Source organism: Cryptomeria japonica, chromosome 10 (assembly GCF_030272615.1).
Source record: "Cryptomeria japonica chromosome 10, Sugi_1.0, whole genome shotgun sequence".
In the NCBI taxonomy this organism is placed as follows: Eukaryota; Viridiplantae; Streptophyta; class Pinopsida; order Cupressales; family Cupressaceae; genus Cryptomeria; species Cryptomeria japonica.
In genome coordinates, this window is record NC_081414.1 from 66995153 (window position 1) to 67018161 (window position 23009).

Sequence of the window (23009 nt, forward strand, 5' to 3'; positions counted from 1 at the left end):
ACAACATAATCAAAATATGTTGCAGCAACAACTAATTGTACTCAGGTATTATGGATTAAGAAAATGTTGAAGGACATAAAGGTAAAATGCAAAGAACCTATAATCATTTATTGTGACAATTCAACAACAATTGATATATCAAAGAATCCGATATTTCACTCTAAGACTAAACATGTTTCTATCAAATACAATTTTCTAAAAGAGAATGTTGAAGCAAAAGAAGTAAGATTGGTTTATGTAAATACTAAAGAGTAGATTGAAGATATCTTTACTAAGCCTTTGCCTAAGGAAACTTTTGAATATCTCAAAGAGCAGCTTGGTTTAATACCCTCACCTGTAGAAACTTAGACAGTTGAAGATTGGCATCAAACAACCAAAACCTAACAGAGAAATTTTTTCTTCGGCTTTGATGGAGGAGAGCTACTTCTCAGGGGGAGTAGTTGGTTATATTAATTGGTCATATTAGTTGGTTGTATGTTCTAGTATTTGCATTGCTTTGGTATTTGATGTCAAAGGGGGAGAGATATATATGGAAAAACTTTGTATTTAGGAAACATTATCCTAGGGAGAGATTATTCATTGAGGGAGAGATATATACTCTTTGCATTTTGATTTTGATTTCTGGTATTGATCTATTCTGGAGATTGTTGGATTTTGGTTTTTGGCATTCTGTTTTGGCACTTAGATGTTTTTCTATCTTGTGTTGCCATCAATGCCAAAGGGGGAGATTGCTGGTATTATGGATGTGTTGCATTAGTTTTTTCATTGATGTCAACACTTATCCTTCTGGATATCTATGGTTATGTTGAACCGACACATTGTGTTCACCGACAAGTTTAGTGACTTATGCAGTCACTAGTATATTGTTCATCGACAGGTTATATTGTTCACTGACACTAAGGATGACTTGTTATCATCTAGAGATCACTTGGTCATGTCGAAGACATGGTTTGGATACTTGGTTTTGGAATTATGGTTAATGGTCTAATTGGGTTGACATATTTGTTGTTATTGGCAAATTGGTCTAAGTTATGAACTAGTATGCATTATCTATTATAGATCAACACGACACATTATGGAGATGATTTATTGCTTGGATATTGTTGTAAATGTATTAAGCCGACACGATGCATTGCATCTTAACTTGTTTGTAATTGATTTTATTGTAATATTCTTAGTGAGCTGACCTACACATTTGGTCTTAGGTTTTGTATATATGTAAGATCTCAATTGATGAGATACAAGGATATGGTATATGGTATGTAAGGTTATGGTATTGTAACATGGTTTGTGTGAATATTGAAGATCATATGAGTAGACCATAGAGAAGGTTCAAGGAAGGTTTTGAAGGTGATTATCAGAGCTTAACCGGTACTGAATCCAACATTGGAGATGCTATTTTGAGCAGTACATTATTCTAGGGTTTAACCATCCTACCACTAATACATTTGGACTAGATTTCCAACTGAGGTTTCCGACAAAGAAGGTATATTGTGGCCAAATATGATTTTTTTTGAAAAAATGCCCGCATTCATCATAATTTTGACGACAATTTCCCATTTGGTTTCGATGAAGAAGATTTGTGGCATTGCTTGCAATCCCACGCAGGAGGTAGATTCAAATTGCCCTAGTTTTTGATTTCATGTTGCAAAAAATATACATGTGGTGGTTAATTGCCGTAGTTTAATCTCGTAAAACCATAGAACTGTGATTGAGGAGTAAGCGTTCAATTTTGTAGCAGAAATCCCTTCCTCCCATATACGCGTGTGTTGATTGTTCACATGAGATCACATCTCTTTGTGGCATCGTATCAAAAAATTCATGAGCCTTGTCCATGTTTCCACATTTTGCATTCATGTCAAGCAGGGCATTTGCAAGTACAACACCTAACAAAATTCCTCTATCCATTATGCTTTGATGGATGTCCATACCTTGTTCCAAAGCTCCCATTTTTGCACAGGCAGGGAGGATGCTGGAAAAGGTTTTGGAATTTGGCTTGATTACTTCCAATTTCATTTGATTGAAAGTCTCTAAAGCCTTTTCGACAAATCTATTTTGTGCATATCTAGCAATCGTTGCAGTCCATGAGACAACATTTCTTTCAGGCATTCTATCAAACAGTTCATGTGCCTTGTCTATGCTTCCAAATTTTGCATGCATGTCTACCAGGGCAGTTTCAACTACAACATCTGACAAAATTCCTCTCTCCTTTATGCTTCGATGAATGTCCATACCCTGCTCCAAATCTCCCATTTTGGCATAGGCAGGGAGGATAGTAGCAATGGTCATGGAATTTGGCTTTACACTTGCCAATTGCATTTGCTTGAAAGTTTCTAAAGCCTTCTCAACAAATCCATTTTGTGCTTATCTAACAATCATTGCAGTTTAGGAAACCACATTTCTTTGATGCAATCCGTCAAACAGTTCCTGAGCCTTATCTATGCTTCCACATTTTGCATACATGCTAACAGAGTAGTTGCAACTACATTTGACAAAATTCCTCTTTTATGCTTTGACGGATGTCCATACCCTGTTCCAAAGCTTCCATTTTGGCACAGGTTGGGAGTATGCTAGCAAACGTAACTAAAGCAATGCAATGATCAGCTCCAAAGACATCAAACCACTACTAACAAAACCGAGAGTCTAAAATATGATAGGGAATAGTGTGAGTTGTCCTGAAATAAAATATTTTATTTTCAATTTCAACTAAAACATAATTACTCAGCCATTTAATGTTATTAATAAGTGTTTAATTTATGAAAGAGATAAATGGTTGGCCACAAGTACACGAGTTACTAAATGCACACAAATAAGTGAATTTTATATTCAAAACTATCTACAATGAATTCAATTCTTGTCCATTAGTCATTTATGTTTGCAATAAGAATCTTTCTTTGTTTTTCTTAATCTTTATTCATAGTTATGTGCATATTTCACATTCAATAATTAGGATATCAATTGCTATGGCTGAACACTAGCATGATGTTTGTGTTGTGGTATAGATGCGTGGAAACATAATTATGGGATTGTTATATTATAGAGATCATAAATCTAGATATCTCATATTAGTTCTATCTATTCTTGGATTGAGTCTAAAGTTGACATACAGTCATAAAGCCATTATTAGCAGATCTATCCATTTCTACTAAAGACAATTGAGAAAGTCATTTTGATATTGAGAGTTTCTTATCTATTTACCTATTGATCATTATTAAGCCATAATATTTAGGTCTATTTATCTCTCTTGCAAAACCTCTGTAAGTGTCCTAGATTGTCCCTACTACTCACTCTTCAATGAAATAGTGGAGTTCTAAAGATTTGTTGCACAAGATGGTGTTGAACGTATCAACAACAAGGCTAGCATGGAAGGCATGTTCAAGCTTCCACTTGTAAAACTTACAACAAATGATTTGTTGATAGAAGAAATTCTTGAAATAGGGATACAATCGAAAGACAAGTAAGTACATACAAACCTCCTCAGTTGAAAGTAAAATCTATGTATAAAAAGAGTACATTGAATCCCAATCCATATACACAATAGAGATATCGATGGAGACTTAATTGGATGTAGCATGTCGCACCAAAGTTGTTAGAGTATGCTAAGCTAGTACATAATGTTTCCTAAAGCCACATTAGTATTTTACCTAGATCATTATCTACCAAAACTAACTATAGTAATCCTTTTGAGGATTCATTTCATGGTGCTAGATCTTCATTTAGTTCCACTTCTTGTTGGAGAAAAGAACAGTTATTTCTTGAGGTAGATGAATATCCCATCAACAAAGGACAAGACCCTTTCTAGAATATAACAAATTCTACTCCAACAAAAGATCATGGGGGTTTCACTAGAGATATTGAATAAGAAATAGATTTTTACTGCTACATTAAAAGGATTGGCATGTTCTTCATTTATTGATGTAAACTCTCTGTGACGCCACCACAACCAACAAAGGTGTAAAAGTTGTTTGCAATGCATGGATTTTTAGGATTGTCCTTTGAGAAAACAAAATTTAAGTATGGAAACAGGATTTACCAGCTCCTGAGGGAATCTTGATGAAAAATAACTTTAAAATATTTGGGCGAGCTTATATGCAAAAAATCATGCTTCCTCATGGGTTTATGTACAGAAATAAGCACAAACTAAGTGGTAAAGGGGCTTCTGGAAACAAGAGGGACAGAGAGGCAGTGGAAGTGAAAACTTCTGGTGTTGTGTTTGCTCCATCTCAGAATGGGAATGGCGAAGGTGCTGTAAGAGGAGCTAAGAAGGGTGTTGGAAGAAGTGGGGGTGTTTACATTCCCCCATTTAAGCTGGCTCAAATGATGAAAGATGTGGAAGACAAGAGCAGTGTGGAATACCAACATATGACATGGGATGCCCTTCAGAAGAGTATAAATGGGTTAGTAAACAAGGTAAATGCATCTAACATCAAGAACATCATTCTAGAGTTGTTTGCAAAGAATCTCATCCGTGGGAGGGGTCTATTTTGTAGGTCTTGTATGAAATCCCAAATGGCATCCCCTGGATTTACAGATGTTTTTGCTGCGTTGGTTGCTATGGTAAATACAAAATTTCTTAAAGTTGGCAATCTGCTTTTGTGAAGAATTATTTTGTAGCTTAAGAGGGCATACAAATGCAATGACAAGCACATGTTGATGGCAGCAGCCAAATTCATAGCTCATTTAGTGAATCAACAAGTTGCACATGAGATCATTGCCTTGGAACTTATCACCCTTTTACTAGAGAACACCATAGATGACAGTGTAGAGGTTGCTGTTGGGTTCATGAAAGAATGTGGTTCTTTGTTGCAAGACCTTTCACCCAAAGGTCTCAATGGGATTTTTGAAAGATTTAGAGGTATTCTCCATGAGGGGGAAATTGACAAATGAGTACAGTTTTTAATCGAAGGCCTTTTTGCATTTCGCAAAGCTAAGTTTGAAGGTCATCCAGCTATGCGTCCAGATCAGTTAACACATGAAGTTTTCCTAGAAGATGAACTTGATCAAGAGTTGGTTTGGATGTTTTCAACCCAAATCTTGATTTCTTAGAGCATGAGGCAACCTATGAAAAACTGAAGAAAGATATCCTTGGAGATGCTTCTTCAGATGAAGCAGAAGGGGAGAATGATTCAGGTGATGATTCAGATGATGATGATGATGATGAAGAGAAAGGTGAGGAAGCACTAAGAATACAAGATGAGACAGAGACAAACTTGGTCAATTTAAGACGTACAATTTATTTGACAATCATGTCAAGTGTTGATTTTGAGGAAGCTAGTCATAAGCTACTAAAGATCAAGCTTGAACTTGATCAAGAGAGAACATACCTTCGTTATTATGGTCTTCTTGGGAAAAGATTCTGTATGATCAATAAAATTTATGAGGAATTTTTTGATAAGTGTTTTGTACAACAGTATTCTATGATACACAGACTGGAGACAAATAAACTACATAATGTTGCAAAGTTTTTTTCCCACTTACTTGGCACAGATGCTCTTCCATGGCATTGTCTTTCTTATATACGTGAGACAGAGGAAGATACTACTTCCTCTTCTCGTATTTTTATAAAGATTCTCTTGCAGGAGCTGGCAGAGCAACTTGGTATATTGTTACTTAATGAAAGGTTGAACGATCCAACAATGCATGAGTCTTTTGATTCAATTTCTCCAAAGGACAATCCCAAAAATTCACTGTTTGCTATCAATTTCTTTACTTCTATTGGTCTTGGTGGTATCACTGAGAGTTTACGTGAGTATTTGAAGAATATGCCAAGGCTTGTAATGCAGCAACAAAAGTTTATTCCCGAGTCAGATGTATCTACCTCTAATGATGATTCTTCTAGTTCATCAGGTTCGTCAGATTCTGATACATCAGACTCAGATTCCGAGAGTGAAATTGACAGTGAGAGCAGTAAGGAGTCACCAAGAAAGAAAAATAATTCAAAGCATGAAAATGAGTATGAAAAAACAAGAAGAAAGAAAAGGGCGAGGGCATTTGACTCGGAGGATGGAAGTGACAGTGAAAAAATCAGAAGGAAAAAGAAAAGGAATTAAAAATCTTTCTAGTCAGTTATTCAAGGCTCCAATAGACACCGTTTTCCTGGACTGTGACAAACAAAAGAATCCAAGTGCAGATTGTGATAATACTAGATCAATGAATCCTGTTATTTATTGAGTATTTCTTGTTTTCCATGTTGTGTGATGTACCATAAGAAAACTAGAAATCTAAATTCAATAAGATGCTTTGTTCAATGATGATAATTTCTATTTTCTTGCCTGTGAAGAAAGACCATGTCAGACAATATCAACGAACAAAAAAATAAGGAGACAATTGCTAGATTGTGGTTTAACTTGAAAAGAAAAGGTGATGGAAAATGTTATTGTTTGTGCAAAATTTGTAAGGGGTTAAAGACTAGAAGACTTCTAATCAAAACAACGAAGAAACATTGTAGGCTACATGGTCACATTGAAGGTGGACATGATTATCATCCATTGGTAAGTTTCTCATTATATCATTTTGACAATTTATATACATAATAAATCACTTGATGATGAGATCATGATCACGGATTATTTATGTTTATCAATTTTATATAGCTCGAGCACCCCGAAGCACATGGTATGGATCAACACAACCTTGAGAATATGGTTTTCGAAGTGGACGAACATGGAGGTGTGAACATCGAAGCTGAAGATAATGATCCCATGGAAGATGACGATCATGAGCTAGAAAACACAATTGAAGATGATGGTACAAATACATTGATCCATGACTCATTTAGTACTCGCGCAGCTGATCATGATGATGAAGATGACCTTGATGTTGTTCATGATGTCCCTCTACTTGAGAAGGCATCTGAGGCCCTTTACAAAGGCTCACAGGCAACTCTTCTCTCCACTGTATTGTTGTTGGTGAAATTGAAGGTTATGAATGGTTTATCCAACATAACAATGTCACATATGTTAAGGTATGTCATATATGTCATAATAAACTGTGAATCATGTTGTACCATTAATATTCTTTATTATAACAAATTATATTTTTCACTGTAGATTGATAGGTGAGTTTTTGTTACCACCATCAAATATTCTACCTCACTCATATCGAGAATTACCTGCTGTTATGAAAGATATTGGAATGGAGTATCAATCAATAGATGCTTGTCCCAATGATCATATTATATATCACAAACAACATGAATTTCAAACTGAATGCCCTAAATGTCATATCAGTAGATATTGACCAGATCAAATAACAAAAAGGGTTCCTCGCAAGGTTCTTCGCTATATTCCCATTATTCCACGTATGCAACGATTATTCAAGTGCACTAGCTTGGCACAATTTATGGATTACCATGCACGCAATAGAAGTCGAGATGACATTATTTGAATGCCTGTGGATGGTTCAACATTTATGGACATAGAGGAAAAGTGGCAACACTTTAAAGAAGAACCTCATAATCTCAGGTTTCATTGGCAGCAGACAGTGTCAATCCATGATAATAATTATCTTCGGTGACAATAATTTTTTTTTTTGATAAAAATTATCATCATCGGAATTATGACAAATACCAAGCTTTCGACCGACGACTTCTTTGACCATCGGCAGAGTCCATTGGATTGTCGAATTTCCGACGGGCATGGCATCGTTGACCAATCTGATGCTGAGTTTTCGATGGTGGATTTTGTCGACACTCCGATGAAAATTCATCGCAAATCCAACAAATGGTCGTCGGAAATCAGCTCCGAATGTACTAGTGTACTGTAGTCATTGCGACTCCCATTTGAGCAGTGTGCTCTAGGAAGTTGGCCTTTCTGCATGTGCAGACCCCATTTGTATACACATACTATTTGTAGTAGTATCATTTGATTGTGGGTAAGGTTTCCCACCATGGTTTTTTCCCTTACGGGGTTTCCACGTTAGTTTCTCTTTGTTATGTGTTGTGGATGTTGTTTCTCTTTCTGTCTCATGCATTAAGTTTCATCGGTATTGATATTAACTGTTAATCTGTTTTACCGGTATTAAGTATCAAGTTTGATTAAGTTGTATTTGGGTTGAAATTCATAGACAACTAATTCACCCCCCCCTCTTAGTTTCCTTTCGGGTCCTAACAGAAAGCATCCAAACTTGAAATGAAGATGCAACCTCCACACAATCCTTAGTAGTTTATAACTAATAATTTATGGCTATGATATTAAGAATTGTTTCCCTAGCAAGGGTGCATGAGTAGCCAAGTTGGTGTGAAGGCAAGTCATGAGGCGTAGTGTTAGGCTAATGAGCTCGGTGCTACGCATCAACTCCGGTTCGATTCTCACTGGTTACTATAAACCCTTTTAAGGGTGCATGAGTAGCTGAGTTGGTGTGAAGGCGAGTTGTGAGGCGTAGTGTTAGGAAAATGATCTCGGTGCTACATATCAACTCCAGTTCGATTCTCACTAGTTACCATAAACCGTTTTAAGGGTGCATGAGTTGCCGAGTTGGTGTGAAGGTGAGTCGTGAGGCATAGTGTTATGCTAATGATCTTGGTGCTACGCATCAATTCCGGTTCGATTCTCATTGGTTACCATAAACCCTTTTGAGGGTGCATGAGTAGCCGAGTTGGTGTGAAGGTGAGTCGTGAGGCATAGTGTTAGGCTAATGATCCCAGTGCTACGCATCAACTCTCATTCGATTCTCACTGGTTACCATAAACCCTTTTAAGGGTGCATGAGTAGCTGAGTCGGTGTGAAGGTGAGTCATGAGGTGTAGTGTTAGGCTAATGATCTCAGTGCTATGCATCAACTCCGGTTTGATTCTCATTGGTTACCATAAACCCTTTTAAGGGTGCATGAGTAGCCGAGTTGGTGTGAAGGCGAGTCATGAGGCGTAGTGTTAGGCTAATGACCCCAATGCTATGCATCAACTTCGGTTCGATTCTCACTGGTTACCATAAACCCTTTTAAGGGTGCATGAGTAGCCGAGTTGGTGTGAAGGTGAGTCATGAGGTGTAGTGTTAGGCTAATGATCCCGGTGCTACACATAAACTTCGGTTCGATTCTCATTGGTTACCATAAACCCTTTTAAGGGTGCATGAGTAGCCGAGTTGGTGTGAAGGCGGGTCATGAGGCGTAGTGTTAGGCTAATGATCTTGGTGCTACACATCAACTCCAGTTTGATTCTCACTAGTTATCATAAACCCTTTAAAGGGTGCATGAGTAGCCGAGTTGGTGTGAAGGCGAGTCGTGAGGCATAGTGTTAGGCTAATGATCCTTGTGCTACACATCAACTCCAGTTTGATTCTCATTGGTTACCATTAACCCTTTAAATCAACAATAAAATTTAAGCAATAATATAAAGATGGTGGAGCGGTGCGGGAGGTTCGGTTTCAGGAAACATGAGTGTTTCCTCTACAAAGGAGGAACTAGGTACAAATGGTTGTTCGGTAGGAACGTTAACACTGGCTGGAATAACAACCATCAGAAGCAAAATAATTAGAAAATATGGACATGGAAGGCTCCGGGGATTTCAAAGGAATGGAATAGATCTGGGGATCGATGGGTCAGTCCTTTAAGGGCGCAAAAAGATGGTGGTTTCAGGGGTTTTTGGGATCTCTACTTCGGCCTGAAAGTGGATTTCAGAACAGTCCAAGAGAAATTTTGGCGGCCAAAACTTTCTTCTGAGGCAACAAAGGTTTTAGAGGTAAACGCCAATGGAGAATTTAGTAGAGTTTTGTCTGTAGAGTTAGCAAATGAAGCATGGAAGGAGTTGCTTAGTTTTTTGATTGACAAAGTCCTTTTTATAAAATGGGGAGGAGTTTGGCCGACTTTTTCCAAATTTAGGGATTGGTGTAACAAAAACTGGGGGGAAGGAATGGATCTCAAAACACTTGGTAATGGTTACTACCAAGTTGTTTGTCCAACAACTCAAGATAGAGACTGGATAATAAAGAATGGGCTGTTTTTTTCTGGAAGGGAAAAGACTGCACATCTCAGCCTGGAAACCTAGGTTCAACCCCTATGAGGCTTTGGTAGAAATTGTCCTCATTTGGATAAAACTGTTTGGTCTCCCTCAAGAATACAAGGATCTGGAAACATTGAAGGAAATAGGAGGCCACTGGGTGAGTTTGTGATGGTAGAGGAATATGTCGACACCTCTGATTTTAGTTTGGTTTCTAGGTTGTGTATCAACTAGCAACTAATCCACAATCTCCCTGAGATCAAAACAGGGTCGGGGTTTTGGAAACAAAAAATAATTTTGGAAGAAGAAATGGAGTCATGCTCAAACTGCTCTATGAAAATCCATCCGCTAGGTTTTTGCAAAAAAGATAAAAAAGGCAAAGTTGCAATGCAACATCAGTTAGAGGAGGAAATCATCCGAATGTCAGAAGGTTACCATGGGGAACAACACTAGACTGAAAAGGATTGGGCGATTCAATTTTCCTCAAAATGTAGCAACGATTCAACAAATGATATGAGGATGGAATATTTTGATTCACAGAAGGCTGCTATTGATGAATCTTTTAGTTCCACATATGATGAATTGATTAAAGGAGACATTAAAAAAAATGATCGCATTATTGGAGAATATTACATTTGCAGTTTAGTTTTTAGTTAGTGTTGGGAATGTGAAGCCCAACCCTCATATGACTCTTCACATTCCCCATCTCTTAGTTTCATACCTAAATAAATGTATAAATAGATGTACATAGTCATGTATTTAGACATCAATTAATAGAGAGAGAGTTCCCTCTTGAGAGTGGATGTAGCCTTTATGATGAACCACTATAAATCTCTTTGTCTTGTGTTTCTTGTTGTATTATTATTTTCTTTCTGCTGTTTTAAGTTGTTTATCAGTTTTTTCTCTGCTCGTTTAAATTAACAGTTAGTTTAGATTAATAAATTGTCGTTTGATTTGTTACCATGATTATGTAATAGTTTTGGCCTTCTTATTTTGTTTGATCAATTGTATCACCTTTTTAAAGCTATGTCATGAATCAATAATAATTTTATTCTATCTTGGTTTTTCCCTTTTGCATTCACGCATGGTATCAAAGCGAGTGTTGTAGGTAATTTGTATGCATCACATGGAGATATTGACCATAATATGGATGGAATAAGGTGGTGAGAAATGGCACTGAAAGTGTTTTAAGGCATGACATCAAAATGTGGAAGGATTCTTTACCTTTTCTGTGCACGTTGATGGGTGGATCCGCAGTAGAGGTGAGAAGTTTAATTTTAACAAAACACATTACATGAAGGAGCTGTGAGGAATGTGCATTTTTTACTGACACAAACAACATACAAATATAACTCGCATTTGGCATATCTCCGTTTGTGCATTTGGTTGTACTTAGCCATTTTGTTCATTCTGTGTGTGATGGGGTAGATCTAATGCATGAAGATTGTTGGTGCCTCCTTTCTGCACCAAGTCAGTAACCTCCAATCTACTGGATCCAAGTCCATAGTGAAATTGTAAAGGTAATCCAACGCGTAGAAGAGATAAGGAAAATTGTGGTGTATATATAAAACAGGTCTTTGATACCTATCTCTCGCATGGAGGAGTCACACTTTGTGATAAGTAGTTGAGAACACAAATCTAATCGTTGGTCCTCTATATTGAGTGCAGCCATTAAATTTTGTCATTGCTACCATTCTTTTGATTTTGTTTCAGGTGCCATCTGCCTCTCCCTTATATCTATTTGTAATTTTCTGTATATGTTTTGAGGATGTAAGAGACTGTATTTTATTATCCCATTTTAGTGAACATGGAAGTTTGTTATGAAATGAAGAGATATAAACAATTAGATCTATATTTTATCTCAATGTGGCTTGTTGGGTTGCAATAGTCATTATGGCAATTTCTATAGTAGCATACACAATTCCCATGTGTGGCTATCACTAGCTTGATCTTAAAAATAACTTTTCACAGAACACAGTGTTTGTCTATCCCAATTTATATCTGAGGAGTTTAGTAATCCAATAATCTTTATTAATAGTGCCAACTTTTTAGAGTTAATTTTGGTCATGGAACAAGGTGGTAGTGTTCCATCTTTAATCTATGATATCATGGAAAGCTTGAGTTCTTCAATTGCATCTTTTATAGTGAGATATTTATGCTATCTATTAGAATACCTTCTAGCAGCTGAATGCAAGGGAATATGTTATATCATAACCATATTAGTTATCACATTTGGGCTTATTGATAGAGTGATTAACCTAGAGTCTATTGTACCTCTTACTCCTCAATTAGAGATTGTAGTTTTTCCTCTAGTACTAATTTTGGAGGATAAGGACTAATAAGATACTATTGAAAATTGGAGGAAACAGAGGTAGGAGGTCCTTTATCATCTCGAGCTAGCCTGTTGCTAAAGGATGATTCACTAAATGAGAAGCATCCTATCACATTTGTGTCCTTGAATAAAAGAGGGGGCTAGATTTCTTGTGGGTGCACTTGGTGTATTCATGTTTGGTTGGTGATTTGTATAGTAAAGTAGAGATTATTTCTACAATAGTGGAGGGGGCATTAGATACACTTAGAGGATATGTAGACTTTCGAAAAAAAGGTGCCTTATGATAGTTGTGAACAATTTATGTTCTCTCATGTTGTGTAGATGTTTGTAGATTCTACGGTCAAGAGATCCACTGATGTAGTCAATTTGGTGTTTCTTGGGTGAGCAAGGAGTATTGGTGTTTAGGTGCTTCATCAAATTCTCCATAAGGGTTGTGTTCAATCCTTGCATGTTCCACTATTGTCTAGATTAATGTAATAATGGAGGAATGTTGAAAAATATTATATTTGTAAGTTAGTTCTTAGTTAGTTTAGATTAATAAATTGCCACTTGATTGGTTACTGTGGTTTTATGTAATACTTGTGTCTTTGTTATTTTGATTGATCAATGGTATCTTCTTTTTAAGGCTATGGCATAAACCAATAATCATCATATTCTATTTTGGATTTTTCCCTCACATGCATTAATTTATATATCATTCCCATCCTCTCATTCACACTTAGAGTATTTTTATAAAAATATGTAAATTTTTAACCAATTGACATCACAAAGTGGAACTAGTAGTATTCTTATGTGGGTTACTTTGAACAATTAAGAGTTCTGAATAAAAACCAATTCTTGTGATTTTTGAGAGAACTAATCTCCTATCAATTAATTTGTACACTTGATTGCTTCCTATATGAGCGCCGTTATACACACTAATGAAAATTCTCTCTGTCACTTGAATGCAATGAATATAATGAATAAGAATAATAAAACTATAGCTCAAAACATGATTATGGACTACAATATTTAATTTCCAAATATTAGTGATAACACTTTATAATAAATTAAAATTTATTAAATGTGATTCTTTTAATTCCTTTCTAACCTCTTAGGTTCCTTCACTTTACACCTCAATGGCTATTTTAAGGATAGTCAAATGAACCGATACAAGTAGCATGTATCCCATATAAAGAAATATAAAAGAAACAATTAAAATGTCAATCATACTATTTTTTCACACATTCAAAAAAAATATTCCTTTGATTTGTTTTAAATTAATTTTAATCCATGTCAATGGTATTTTCATCCTTAAAGATGAAACTAATAGAATTTTTAATTCCTAAGCATAAGTATTAGTATAATGTCCTAAAAAATTTCAAAGGTCACAAAATTCATTTATAGATTCAATAAGAAGTTCTTATTTTCAAAATGAATAATTTTAATGAAAAACTCTACAAAATTGCATCCTAATTCAAATTATGAAAACCACCAATTTAAATCCCCCCTTATTCCATAATAAATTTCAAAAGTTTAGACTGCTATATCAAGTATATTATCTCTTTATTGTCTTCTATACACAAAAGTATTCCCATTCAATTACCTTCATCTTCTTGAGAGACCATACACACAATCAACCATTATGATAACTTTGAAGATATTTTAATAAAAAAGATGATGAAAATGATATATGAACATTATATAAAAGAAATGAAATGTTGGGATAAAATTCATAATAAATTTTCAAGTCAAATGCATGAGGAATATATTCAAAAGTTAAAATCTCATAGCCAAGCTCAATCATTTTCACACCTTAATAACACAAACATAGTATTTATATAATATAATATTCAATAGTTCTTCTTTACATTTATTTTATTATTATAACCTATAGGTTATAGGAAATATGATATTTTTATATCAATACCTTAATTGGTGTAGGCCTTCTTATTTCTCTTGGGCCTCCATTTTGTCTTTGCCCTAAGAACTTCTAATCCACTATCTTGCATCCGAAGAAAGTGCATAAATTGTAATGAAGGAGAGGATTCACAAGTGTTTGGAGGCTCATTTGCAGATGTAGCCTAGATAGAATCCATCTTATTACAACCTTGTGGACTTGATAATGATTGAAGAGTATGTGATAGCATGCATTCACGCTTATACTCAAGAGTTATATTGGCAATTTCATTATTTTGTAGAATAGAGATGGGCATACTCTATAAATATCCATAAAACAATAATATTAGAAAATATTATTATCATCATCCAATACACAATATTTTTTTCATCAAAATTAGAAATAAAAGATATAATTATATATGAAAAATATAACATCCATATTTGAGAGAAATTTATCTTATCATATGAAAATACCATTATGAACAACTTTAAGAAATACAATTAACGAAATCTACTAATACACATTTGATTAGAAAAAATATTTGATCATTACCTCAAAAATCCAACTAATGTATTTGATGTTGTTGACATGTTGATTTGCATCTAAATCGCTCCAATGTGGCTATACAGATAATCAAAACAACAATTATGTTAAGGGATTGTAAGGGTAGAAATTTTATTTTATAATCTCTTTCTAAAAATTTAATAAATTAATGTATTCTAAAAGTTATTAAAGTAGCTACATACTGTTAAATCTGAGCGTACATATGGAGGAGTGCTATCCTCAAACTTGTTTGATTTTTGAGTCACTTCTTCTTCAATAATTTTTTTATCATTGAAATAAGGTTGCAGTTCTTCTCTTACTTCATTTGGAATCTTTGAAAGTTTTCTTGTCTTTGTATTCATTACCGTCCAAAGGCTATATAAAAAATATGATAAAATCACAATTACAATCATCCATTCACCAAACAAATGCATATGAAAATCCTAACAATGCCTATAGAATAACATTTGAATAATTAAGTGATCTCACCTAATTGCTTGTGCTAGGACAACATTTGTTTTTATATCACGGACAATCCAACTCCATTGTATTCTATTTTTACCGAATGGATTCACCCATGCATCTATCTCCACAATATCACCCCTATGGAACTTAAATATTAGTATTGAGAGATTGTGACAATGCAATGTTTTATGAAATCAACTCTATGTATTACACTTTTAGACAACCCCATCTCCTACTAGCCTAGAAAGCCTAATGGAGTTCAAGGATGTCTCTTAATTACTCCAAAGAGATAATATATGATCAGTTGCAAGTTTCTTTCTCAATATATAACATATATTGTGACAAATTAATAATATATAACATATAATATGACAAATAATACCATGAAGGATAACTTTCCACTTGAACTTGATTATAGACAGCAACCCATATAAGATTTCTTCGACTCATCTCATGAGTACAAGTAAACCCATCTCCGACTGGTCCAGAAAGCCAAACGCTATTGAGAACCGTTTCCTAAATTATAAATAATATACGATTAATATCAATCGACATTTTTATAAAGAATTCACAAAAAAAAAATTAGATTTAAGTTGTATTGGATTATCTAAACTCATATGAAACAATTCACGAGTAGAACAACAAACAATGAAAAAGTCTTCCAACTACCTGAAGATGGTTAATCAAGGTTTCAATAGAGGCTGTTTTATCAGGGCCAACCTCATTTGACCTTATTGCAAAACTCTGCCTGAACACCATGCTGTCTTCCACATATCTCCCCATCCAATCTGGACTCAAATGTTTTCTATTTTCTTCTTCAACAAAATCATCATTCATCCCAACATTATTATTATTATGAGTAGAACTTCCATTGATCTTCACACCACCCTGAGAATCTCCATTGACATGAACTCCCTTGTAGAGTGGTGATGATTTATTGGGCTTCACGTCGAAAACCCTCACCATTCCATGCAACGACGTAGACAAACAGATCTTGCTTTGCATTGTGCATTGATGAATTCTTGTAGAAGTAGAAGAAGATATCATCATTGCTGCTGCTGCACTTACTACCATTTTGGCTCCTTCAAACTCCAGAGCTTTGGCAGACATAAAACAAGATTATAAACTGTGTTTATATCTCATTGAGTGTAAAAGAAAGAATATAGATGGCATATAAAAGAACAATGGCTTTAGTTGTAATTGAAAGAAAAATAAATAATATAAATTTAGGAAGATACTTTTCTTTTGTCATATATCAGATTCTTATAGTAATTCACATTTAGTATCTAATCTTGGCAAAGTTTTTACTTATAACAATTTTATGTTTTATAATTATATCTAACCAAAAAATGAATAATACAAATTGAAGAAGATTCCATAGTTATATTTGAATAAAAGTAAATAACACAAATTGAGAAATATTCTTTTTTTTGTCGTAAATTGGAAGTCTCAACTTAGAGCTCAATTTCACATTCTTGAACATAAATCAATAACACAAAGTGAAAAAGATTGTGCAAAAACATCAATATATTAAAAAAAATTAGATCGAAATAGTCATGGCAAACAATACACATGCTCTGAGTTAGCTTCAACCAAGAAATGTCTACCTTCTGTTTATGCACATTTATTAAATGGCCTCAATGAAAAGAAATGGGTTCTTTAAATATTGTTTATTTTTTTCATTTAATAAGATTTCGCACATTAATAATCACTAGAGTTAATTTTGCATGAATTAAATTTTTTAGTTTTAATTATATTTGTTTGGAATTAATTTAAGCATTTCAAATTTTTATCATTTTTATGTCATATTTTTTTCATATTTGTATTTACATTCTTAGTTCTTGTCTTAAAAATTTAGATAAACCCACACATCCCTCTTTTAATTTAACTATTACTTTATTCCTAAATTGACATTCATCATTTTCTTTAGTTCTTATCTTTTCTTCATTTATATGAAACAACAAGAACCAATTATTGTATATCTTTGAAATTAGTTATATAGTTATTATTATTTTTTAGTATTTTAATTTTTTATTATTTTGTATGTCAATGTTATTGATATTTGTATCCATTTTCTCTTAACTCTTGTCTCAATAATTTAGATAGCTCCATCTCTCCCTCCTTTAATTTAACTATTTCATTATCCTTAGACTGACATCTATCATTTTCTTAAGATCTCAACCTCCCTTCATTTATATAAATCAACAAGAACCAATTACTAATAGTTGATTATACTAGTTTATAATTAACTATATAGTTTATTACTTTTTCTAGTATTGCAATTTTTTTAATTTATTATTTTATATATCAATTTTGCATTGATGTTCTCTTAACTTGTCTTAATAATTTAGATATTTCCATCCCTCCCTCCTTTAAATTATCTATTTCTTATTCCTATGCTAGCATTCATCATGTTCTTTAGTTGTCATCGTTTCTTCATTTAGAAAAAATCTAATAACCAATCTAGTTTATTTTCTTCTATTATAATAATTTCTATTCTATTTTATTTTAGTTGTATTTGTTTTCTTTCCTCCATCTTAACGTCCAACTCATACTCCATTTTTTCCTCTATCCCTACACTTCTCTCTTATTTATATAACTATATTTGCAATCTTAGACACTTTTTTACTCTCATTATTATGAAGGAGCATTGAGTGTGATCCAAAATATTTATAAATATATATACAAAGATGATGATTGTGGATAGATTTTTTATGCACACATTTTGCCAATATAATATCATACAACGTACTCCAATCTCACATTAGAAATTAGGCCTATAACAATTGGGATCAAACTAAAAGTAAGCAAAATCAATCCACATTAATTTCTATTCTAGAAATAGACATTGAAATATTCATCAAATTAAGGAAAATACTTTTATTATTGTGATGATTCAATCTAGAGAAAAAATATATCATTTTATTTTCATTGATCCCAGTGCTAAACCCTTATATCAAATTATTTTATTTTTTAATGTTTATTGCAATTCTCAATGCCAACTATTTTATGGAGGTTAATTTCATACTCAATATAATATTACTTTTTAATATTTGATTTAGGAAAGAAGTGGTGTAATAGGCAAGATCTTCTAAAGGGATAATGGTGCTGGCAAAGCTACCTTATTTTGGCTAACACATGTTCAACACACAAGTTAAATTTGAAAATATAAAATTCTATGAAAAACAACAATAGGTTGTAAGATAGACATTCAGTAATCTCCCATGATGAAAATCTCAATAGATGACCCAATTTATAATGTAATGGGGGTGAGCAATTCCAACTAGAATAGAAACTTCTATTTAGGATATAGAGATGCAAAATCAAGAAACTGAGTAATTTAGGAAATTCACATAATAAAGGTTAGCTATATGATTATCTCAAATAGGATTATTCAAACACAAACACCTCCCCTTAAGCATAGCTTAAAAGTGAATACAAAGAAAATAGGTTTGTAGCATAGGAAATCGGAAATCATCACAAGCAATTCAATATTAGTCATAGCTCAATCACAAAAGCTCAAATGCAATGATCAATCCTAATTACATCCAATAGAGATATGAAAACAAGATGTTCAAGATCGAAAACTTAAGCAAACCAAATGCAGACTTGAATGTCTCCTTCATGTGGCTCCATTGTCCTTCTTTCTTCTTCAAATAGCTTTGTTGTGGATCTCACCTACTAGTGCATACACATGAGATGAAAGCAAGTAGACAAGATAGTAGCGCAAGAATACTCGAAGCGTGATTAGTCTTGATTGAAGAAATTCATCCAATTTATAGAATTTGGAGAGAGATGAGACAAGAATTCGACGGATGAGATTGATTCAATCTGACGGTCGACATTGCATGCAAAGGGGAGTCTCTTGGGAAATTGCCATTTTGATGGCAAGTGGAAGATGAGTTAGAAGGACAATTCCATTTTCGACACTTGGTCGAAAATGGAAACTTTGCCTTTGAGAGAGGAGACAAGTGATTCACTTTTTAGAAAGTAAATCACTTAAGTGAAGACATTTGAGTGAGGTGGAAATTAATAATTAATAATTATTAATTTCACTCATAAAATCAAATTAGCCAATTAATATTAAAAAAATATTAATTGTGACATGGACAAAAATATGGTGAATAAATAAATATATATTTATTTATTCAAAAAGGGACATGTTAGTAAGAAAGGGGATTAATTAATTATTTAATTAATTAACCTAGGGGAAATGATTTGAATAAATTAAGATACCAACCCTAATGATGAATTAAGTCCCAATAGTGATGATTGATTGGCTAATAATTGATGAAAATTAATGACAATTGACTGAATTTGACAACAAAATAGGACAAAGAATCGAAAAAGATCCAAAATTGATAATGATTTTGATAAGAGACTGATAAGATTGATTGATAATGACTTGATAATATTAATTGATATTGAGGTTGATAATTAATGACTGAATAATTATCAACAAAGAGGGAATTAAGTCTAATTGTCAAGATGATACCAATTCGAATGATTTAAAAATGAAACAAAAAAAATGCCAATTATAATGATTTAGGACCAAATGTGATTGAACGAGATTGATGAGGGTTGGATTTGAAATGAATTGAACCCAGAGGAATGACACAATGCCAACATATGATGAAAATCAAATGTGACATAGAAGACATGCTAAGAATTAGGTTAGCAATGTAAGAGTGATGACCAATTTTGAGTGACTACATTTTGCCCCTCTTTGAGACAATGTGATTATGAGCATTGTTTCAAAGAATAATTAAGAAGATCATGCCCCAGTAGATCGAGGGACGAAGGTGGGTGCCCCCTCGAGAGAATTTTATGTATGAAAGGAATGAATGATCTCTCGAAAAGAAGAGAGAAATGTTAGAAAGTGAAAATATGATGAAAGAGAAGAATACTTAATTGATTAGAGATAAAGAGTTGAATGAATGATGTTGATACTAAACCAAGATGACTACAAGGACTGACAGAAGAAATGTTAGTAAGAGGAAACTAGATGGAGAAGTGTTAATGATGAAGAAAAATCTTGCTTTCACAAATGCACAAAGAGTAGGTGAGAACCTTTATTTGATATGGCAAAATGGATGTAGCGCACCATGGCAAATGAAGGCCAAGGACGATAATGCATTCCCTTTGCATAAGATAGACATGTCACAGACAAGGAATGTTCCAAGCATCCTAAGACATAATTGCCCTAGAATTTGATGAAATACCTCGCAGACAGAAATCAAAACAATGACAATCATGAGCCATCCTGACCACTCTAAATCACTTGGTGACATCATCAAGCAACATAGGATCATGATCAAAGATAAATCAATAAATGATAAGACTCGCTAATTCCAACAAGTCAAACAAACATCTTGATCTTCATTGTCAAAAGTTGAAAGTGTTGATAGGACAATCATGTTGTCTGGTTTCAGGACATGCAGTACCCCGTCTAAGACAAGACATAGTTTGGTTTCGAGTATACCACACCCTGTATAAGACCCATGATAATGTGACAAGGACAGATAATGTTGATGCTGATGTTCGATTGATAAGACAATGTTGATCAGTTTGAATGCTTGGTTGAACAGTTCATCTGTGAATGCATGATTTCATTAAAGCACAATGTTTGAAGCGAGTGTCGTTGGAGGTATGCTCAACGATCTGTCTATGCACAAAGGGATCATTTATTGACAAAATGCAAAATGCTTGTTTTTGGATTTGGAGTTTCTTCAGGACATTAGTTGATTTTTTTATTTTGGATTTTTTCAGGACATTATTTGATTTTTTTGGATTTTTTTCAGGACATTATATGATTTTTTTGGATTTTTTCAGGACATTATTTGATTTTTTTTGGTTTTTTCAGGACATTATTTGATTTTTTTGGATTTTTTCAAGACATTATTTGAATGTTTTTGGATTATTTCAGGACATTTTTCAATTTTTATGATTTTGCCCCCAGTGTCTAGTAAGGCAAGGAATATGACAGGTGAATAAATAGGCTTTCTGAAATGTTGGTGCATAGAGGGAAGACAAAGGCTTTTTATCATGGAGACAATACAGATGCAATTTTCAAGGGCTATTGCATGATGGGACAAGAGACTGGATATGACAATGTAAAGTAGGAACATGGTATGAGGGACATGTCAAGAGGTTTTTGAAACCATGTTTAAACTTTGCGTCCTTATGTCAAATCAAGATCAAGGAATGAAAAAAAGTGTATGGATAGTGATAAGATATGGATAGGATAAGCAAGACCAAGAATGGATAAGGGACATGGACTGAAGGTCGGGATTGGCTAAGGGATAGTGGCAGAAAGTTGCAATAAGCCAGGAAATATGGATGAAAGGTTATAATAAGCAAATGGATAAAGACCAAAAGCTATGATAGACTAAAAGCTGCAAACAAGATGCATGATGCTAATGAAGATCCTTAGCCTTGTCAAGATCAAAGGTGGAAAGGGAATATGTACATGAGGGACAATAGGATATGAAGGGTAATAATAGGGGTGCGATAGGATAATGGACAAAAGGATATGATAGGATAAATCCTGTCCCCAAGTACGGTATGCAAGAAGTTCATAGATTACGCATGATGCCTGTTTGCTAGGTTTTCATCACGGTACTTTCCCAAGGCACCTGTTTGCTAGGTTTTCACCAGTGGACGAATTTTTTTTTGCGTTACATTTTTTTTTCTTTTTTTTTTTCACTTTTTTTTTTTTGACTTTTTCAATAGAAGATGGACACATGATAGGGGATGGAAGAAGGACTCAAGCGTCCTTTTGTTTGGATAGTAGCCTTGAAAAAAAAAATGGACCATGACCTTTAAAAGTATGCTCAAAGACGTTGGTAGGATAAGGACATGGAAAAAGAGATGAAATTAAGGCAAGGATTTATGCAAAGGATGGGATCAAAGGGATCGAAGGATGGAAAATATGCATTGGATAATGGATAGGGTATTGGAAGAACTGTGCTTGAGTGGATAGAAATGTTGGCAATATTGACATTGGCACACACCTTGAGGGGTGATGGACTGATGGAGAAAGAGTGGGTTTTGGATATGGAGATTTTGATGAAGGAATAGCTAGGGATTTGTGGACATAAGGACCCAAAATGGAAGAAGGAGGTGATGGAGGAACAAATTTGAGAGGTTTGGATGGAGTAATATCAATTTTGGATGCCAAGTTGGATTTTTCTTTAGGATTTTGTGCTTGAAGGAGTTGCTTAGGGATCCACATGGTTTTTGATTTTACATGCTTTTGTGGTTCCTTGGAGTGCATTGCTTGCACAAGGGATTTAGGAACCCATATAGATTTTAACTTTTGTTTTTGAGTAATGGGCCTTTGTGACCTTTTGGATATTTCTTTTTCTTTTTGGATCATATTTTTCTTTTCTTTGACATGTTGATTAGATTGGACATGTTGATCCTTGAATACATGTGGACTACTAGACTTATGACGTTTATACTTGGCATCCAAATTGCTTGGAGGGGGAAAGGAATGCATGGATGGATATGAATGAAGTGGAGTTATTTTGGATAGATGAAATTTACTCAAGGATGTGTGCCTTTTCTGACCTTACATAAAGGATGAAGGGATATAAGGACCTAAGATGGATGGAAGGTATGGTGGGGAAGGTGTACGTTTTGATTTTGAAGGGATGTTGGATTTAGTAGGGGTACCCACATCTTGAGGAATTTCACTGAGGCCATGACCCTTAATATTTTCTTTAACATGAAGGGATTCTTGCTTATGGAGATCTACTCCTTTGCCTTTATGAATATCTTGACTTGTAGGATACTCTTTTGTTTGGGAAGAAGACGCAAGTCCATTATGAGGTGGATATGATATGAGAGAAA

General features: G+C 34.2%; 1 protein-coding gene across 2 annotated transcripts; it reads right to left on the reverse strand.

Annotated features, from left to right (window-relative positions):
• Positions 1-14061: 14061 nt before the first annotated feature.
• On the reverse strand, positions 14062-16324 carry LOC131033362 (palmitoyl-acyl carrier protein thioesterase, chloroplastic). Of its 2 annotated transcripts, XM_057964576.2 has the most exons (6): positions 15825-16324; positions 15538-15671; positions 15180-15293; positions 14894-15065; positions 14700-14768; positions 14062-14463 (listed from the first exon to the last, which is right to left on the reverse strand). In XM_057964576.2, exons 1-6 carry the CDS (start codon positions 16263-16265, stop codon positions 14329-14331), a joined length of 1065 nt encoding a protein of 354 aa, XP_057820559.2. In that variant the 5' UTR covers positions 16266-16324; the 3' UTR covers positions 14062-14328. The 2 variants fall into 2 exon arrangements, with proteins under 2 accessions (XP_057820559.2, XP_057820560.2); XM_057964577.2 differs by lacking the exon at positions 15180-15293 and having other exon boundaries at positions 15825-16322.
• Between the last annotated feature and the right edge of the window lie 6685 nt (positions 16325-23009).

Coding starts and splice junctions, on each gene's coding strand:
- LOC131033362 (XM_057964576.2), bottom strand. CDS start 16,265: ATGTCTGCCAAAGCTCTGGAGTTTGAAGGAGCCAAAATGGTAGTAAGT. Junction 15,672..15,824: donor CCTTGATTAACCATCTTCAG/GTAGTTGGAAGA, acceptor TTTATAATTTAG/GAAACGGTTCTCAATAGCGT. Junction 14,464..14,699: donor ACATTAGTTGGATTTTTGAG/GTAATGATCAAA, acceptor GGATATTTATAG/AGTATGCCCATCTCTATTCT.